Raw genomic sequence first — 5,412 nt, forward strand, 5'->3', positions numbered from 1 at the left:
ACCCACGCAGACACGGGGAGAACGTGCAGACTCCACACAGTCACCCGAGGCGGGAATCGAACCCGGGTCCCCGGCGCCGCGAGGCAGCGGCGCTAACCACTGTGCCACCTGTAATAACTCCACGGAGGCGTACGTCCCGTCACCAAGTTACTTTATTTACACCATACATCTGTACACAGCCAGCTCTCCAGTTACTCCCTGCTGAATGCAGGCTGGGAGTCTGACACACCTGCTTTAAATAAGGAACATGAGGCTCCCCGATTTAACCATCAATTAAGACTCATCAGATACGTTTTTCAGTGTATTGTGCAGTTTTACTTGGAGCTGGTGTACTTGGTCACCGCCTTTGTCCCCTCCGACACGGAGTGCTTGGCCAGTTCCCCGGGCAGCAGCAGGCGCACGGCGGTCTGGATCTCCCGGGAGCTGCTGATGGCGCTGCGCTTGTTGTAATGGGCCAGGTGGGAAGCCTCACCCGCGATGCGCTCGAAGATGTCGGTAACGAACGAGTTCATGATGCTCATGGCCTTGGAGGAGATACCGGTGTTGGGGTGAACCTGCTTCATCACTTTGTAGATGTAAATACCGTAACTCTCCCTCCTGGATCTCCTCTTCGTCTTGTCACTTTTCGTCGCCGGCTTCTTCTGCGCTTTCTTGGCGCCCTTCTTGGCAGCTTGGAGTTTCTTTTCTTCAGGCATGGTGCATGCAGACTACAGACTCAGAATAGTTCATTCTCTAGCAAGCCAACCTCATTAGCCTGGCTGAAGTCATTACACCACCGTAGGGGTAAAAAAAGGAGAAGTGATAAGCAAACATGAGACAGGATTGAGTTTTCGGAATGTCTTTGGAACGTTGGAAGAGGGACAGGGTAAAACTGGTGGGGTATTCCGAGGGTTCGTGGTCTTCAGTTAGGAGAAGATAATGACTCAATATCAGGTGGATGGGAATGGAGGATAAGTGTGGAGTGCCATGTCGAAATGTATGATGCCACATTAATAACTTCATAATTACATTTTAATTCAGAATCCTTAGACCATCATCAAAAAAAAATTAAATGTTCCTCGTATGTTTGATATTTCCCATTGCAATATTGTCACATTTTCTGTTTCACTGATGCCAAAAAAAACCCTCATTTGAAGTTATGGTCTTTATAGTTCACCATTTATAGCACATTTTTAAAAAACAATTAGCAGCACCCTTTTAATATGAGAATGTTAATTGTGCAAGGCATCAGGGAAAAGAATTCAATGTTTAATTAAAAATCCTAACCTTTAAACATTAATCGAGTCCTCAGCATTTACCACTGAATGAAAAGGTCAGATTTTGGCTTTATTTTGAAATTATTATTTTCACCAATGGTTTGAATTAAGGGCGTAATTTCAGGTTTGCAATCTCTACGCGTCCCACCTGCACCTAATCTGCATTCAAATAGATCCCCGCTGCATTTGTAAGGGCTGGGGGTAACCGGAAACAAAAACAGAAAATGCTGGAAAATCTCAGCAGGCCTGGCAGTGGGGAGAGAGTAGGGCCAACGTTTCGAGTCTGGATGACCCTTCGTCAGAGGTAACCCGAAAGGTCGTTTGTAAGGCACGGTGGCACAGTTGCTAGCACTGCTGCCTCACAGCACCAGGGACCCAGGTTCACCTCCAGCCTTGGGTGACTGTCTGTCTGTGTGGAGTTTGTACGTTCTTCCTGTGTCTGCATGGGTTTCCTGTGGGAGCTCCAGTTTCCTTCCATGCTCCAAAGATGTGCACGTTAGGTGGATTGGCCATGCTAAATTGCCCCTTAGTGTCCAAAGATGTGTAGGTTAGGTAGATTGGCCATGTTAAAATTGCCCCTCCGTGTCAGGGGGATTAGCACGGTAAATACATGGGTTTAAGGGGATAGGACCTGGGTGGGACTTTTGTCAGTGCGGGCTGGATGGGCTGAACGGCCTCCTTCTGCCCTGCAGGGATTCTATGATTATTTACAGTTCCACTTAGACTGGACATTAACTCACCCCCAGACTCCCCAAAGCCTGTCCACCAGCTACAAGGCACAAGTCAGGAGTGTGATAGACTATTCTCCACTTGTCTGGATGAGGGTGGCTCCAACAACACTCAAGAAGCTCAACACCATCCCTTCCACAAGCATCCACTCCCTCCACCATTCATGAACAGTGGCAGCTGTGTGTACCATCTACAAGATGCACTGCAGGGACTCACTAAGGTTCCTTAGGCAGCACCTTCCAAACCCACAATCACTAGCATCCACAAGGACAAGGGCAGCAGATACTTGGGGAACACCACCACCTGGAGGTTCCCCTCCAAGCAACTCACCGCCATGACTTGGAAATATATCGGTCGTTCCATCACTGTCGCTGGGTCAAAATCCTGGAACTCCCTCCCTAACAGCACTGTGGGTGTACCTACACCACATGGACTACAGAGGTTCAAGAAGGGGTCTCACCACCACCTTCTCAAGGGGCAATTAGGGAGGGGCAATAGATGCTGGCCTAGCCAGCGACGCCCACATTGTATACAGATGAGTTTTAAGAAACTTTGCCTCATCTGTGAGCTTCTTCACTCTCCATGGTCTGATCTGACCATTTTGATGCAGTGCCCCACTAACTTGTGGGGGAAGATGGTAGCGCAGTAATCCGGAGGCCTGGGTTCGAATCCCACCACGGCGGAAGGTGACAAATGATTTGAATTTTAAAAAAAAATAATCTGGAATTAAAATCTCTAATGGTGACCATTGACAATGGTCAGTTAAACAAAAAACCCAATCAGGCAAACACATCTAAGAGTAGATAAGTTGCATTTGAAATGGGGAATAGCAAGTAGCTCCTGCTCTGACCAAGACCGCAAGAAGCTACGTGAATGCAGCCCAGTCCATCACGCAAACCAGCCTTCCATCCATTGACTCCGTCTACACTTCCTGCTGCCTCGGGAAAGCAATAATCAAGGACCCCACACACCCCGGACATTCTCACTTCCACCTTCTTCCGTCGGGAAGAAGATACAAAAGTCTGAGCTCACGTACCAACCGACTCAAAAACAGCTTCTTCCCTGCTGCTGTCAGACTTTTGAATGGACCTACCTCGCATTAAGTTGATCTTTCTCTACACCCTAGCTATGACACTACATTCTGCACTCTCTCCTTTCCTTCTCCCCTATGTATTCTATGAACGGTATGCTTTGTTTGTATAGGGTGCAAGAAACAATACTTTTCACTGCATCCCAATACATGTGACAATAATAAATCAAATCAAAGACTGTAGCACTACATTCTGCACCCAATCCTTTCCATCTCCCTTATGTACTCTATGAATGGTATGCTTTGTCTGTGTAGCGTGCAGGAAACAATACTTTTCTCTGCATACTAACACATGTAACAATAATAAATCAAATCAAAGTTATTAATTAATTAATTCCTAATTAATTCTCATTTTGCTCCGATATTTTATATCTACATTCTACACCCTCTCCTTCTCCCCTATGTACTCTATGAACGGTATGCTTTGTCTGTGCAGCGCGCAAGAAACAATACTTTTCACTGCATCCCAATACACGCGACAATAATAAATCAAATCAAATTTTAAAAAAAGAGGTCTCTCTTTCAGCATTCAGTCGCCGTGTCTGTTCCTTCTGAGCAGGAACAAAAGAGGAAAAAGAAGATCGATCGGGAGCGGTGAAAGAGCCCCCCCCCCCACCACCGTCCCCCCGCTCCCCCGGACCACCCCTCCCTCCCACCTCCCACCACCAGCCTATTTAAAACCACATTCAGAGGTCCTACCACTCTGTAAGATACTGAACCATCTCCCAGCTTCAACCTCCCAATGTGAATTCAGCCCTATTCCCCTGAAACCTCCAAAGAAAGCTTGTATATATCTCCATGGGTAAATTGTCGATGACTTGTGTTTCCTTTCTGTGCGGAGAACCTAATCTCTGCCCAAGGGATCAGCACTCCACTGGTTACATTAATTTTTTATGCGCTCAAACTTCCCGACGAGTCACTAAGTGCCTGATGTTCTATTGATTTCCGAGCTAAATTCCTGCTCTTAATCGACTAAAGGGCGAAGCCAGCCACAGAGCACAGAGATCATTTTCAGCCTCATGTCTCTAACGGATGAATCTGAAGCCCCCGGCCGAGATTTAATATCGAAGGATTTGCGGAAATGTATATTATTTCTATCTCCGATTCCAATCGGGGCAGTGCACCATCCGTCTCTCTGCTGACACAGTCAGTTCCAGGAGACCCGCCTCAGCAACACCGCTCCTCACTCTACATCACAGGCTTGAGCTTTGGACTGTACATTCAGGCCACTCAGCCCAACCAGTCTGTGCTAGGCCTAATCGTAGAATCCTGACAGTGCGGAAAGAGGCCGTTTGGTCCATCGCACCAACACCAACAACAATCCCACCAAGGCCCTACCCCCACAAACCCATGCATTTATTTAGCATGGACAATCCATGTAACCTGCACATCTTTCGAGTGGAGAGGAGTGAAATGGAGTGGGGAGGAGTGGGGTGGAGTGGAGTGGGGTGGAGTGGAGTGGAGTGCGGTGGAGTGGAGTGGAGTGGGGTGGAGTGGAGTGGAGTGGAGTGGGGTGGAGTGGGGTGGAGTGGAGTGGGGTGGAGTGGAGTGGAGTGGGGTGGAGTGGGGTGGAGTGGAGTGGGGTGGAGTGGAGTGGAGTGGGGTGGAGTGGAGGGGGAGTGGAGTGGAGTGGAGTGGGATGGGGTGGAGTGGAGTGGGGTGGGGTGGAGTGGGGTGGGGTTGAGTGGAGTGGAGTGGAGTGGGGTGGAGTGGAGTGGAGTGGGGTGGAGTGGAGGGGGAGTGGAGTGGGGTGGAGTGGAGTGGAGTGGAGTAGGGTGGAGTGGAGTGGGGTGGAGTGGAGTGGAGTGGGGTGGAGTGGAGGGGGAGTGGAGTGGAGTGGAGTGGAGTGGGGTGGGGTTGAGTGGGGAGGGGTGGGGTTGAGTGGAGTGGAGTGGAGTGGAGTGGAGTGGAGTGGGGTGGGGTGGGGTGGAGTGGGGTGGGGTTGAGTGGAGTGGAGTGGAGTGGGGTGGAGTGGAGTGGAGTGGAATGGAGTGTAGTGGGGTGGAGTGGAGTGGAGTGGAGTGGAGTGGGGTGGAGTGGAGTGTGGTGGAGTGGGGTGGAGTGGAGTGGAGTGGGGTGGAGTGGAGTGGAGTGGGGTGGAGTGGGGTGGAGTGGAGTGTGGTGGAGTGGGGTGGAGTGTGGTGGAGTGGGGTGGAGTGGGGTGGAGTGGAGTGGAGTGGTGTGGAGTGGAGTGGAGTGGGGTGGAGTGGAGTGGAGTGGGGGTGGAGTGGGGTGGAGTGGGTGTGAGTTGGAGTGGGGTGGAGTGGGGGGGAGTGGGTGGAGTGGAGTGGTGGTGGGGTGGTGGAGTGGAGTGGGAGTGGCTTGGGGAGTGGGGTG

The 5,412-nt window shown here is 50.3% G+C and overlaps 1 protein-coding gene across 1 annotated transcript; it reads right to left on the bottom strand.

Annotated features, from left to right (window-relative positions):
- Positions 1-314: 314 nt before the first annotated feature.
- Positions 315-695, bottom strand: LOC144490359 (histone H2B 1/2-like). The gene has a single exon (XM_078208121.1). The coding sequence runs from the start codon at positions 693-695 to the stop codon at positions 315-317; it is 381 nt and encodes a 126-aa protein (XP_078064247.1).
- Between the last annotated feature and the right edge of the window lie 4,717 nt (positions 696-5,412).

Source organism: Mustelus asterias, unplaced genomic scaffold, assembly GCF_964213995.1.
Source record: "Mustelus asterias unplaced genomic scaffold, sMusAst1.hap1.1 HAP1_SCAFFOLD_3201, whole genome shotgun sequence".
Lineage (NCBI taxonomy): Eukaryota > Metazoa > Chordata > Chondrichthyes > Carcharhiniformes > Triakidae > Mustelus > Mustelus asterias.

Coding starts and splice junctions, on each gene's coding strand:
- LOC144490359 (XM_078208121.1), bottom strand. CDS start 695: ATGCCTGAAGAAAAGAAACTCCAAGCTGCCAAGAAGGGCGCCAAGAAA.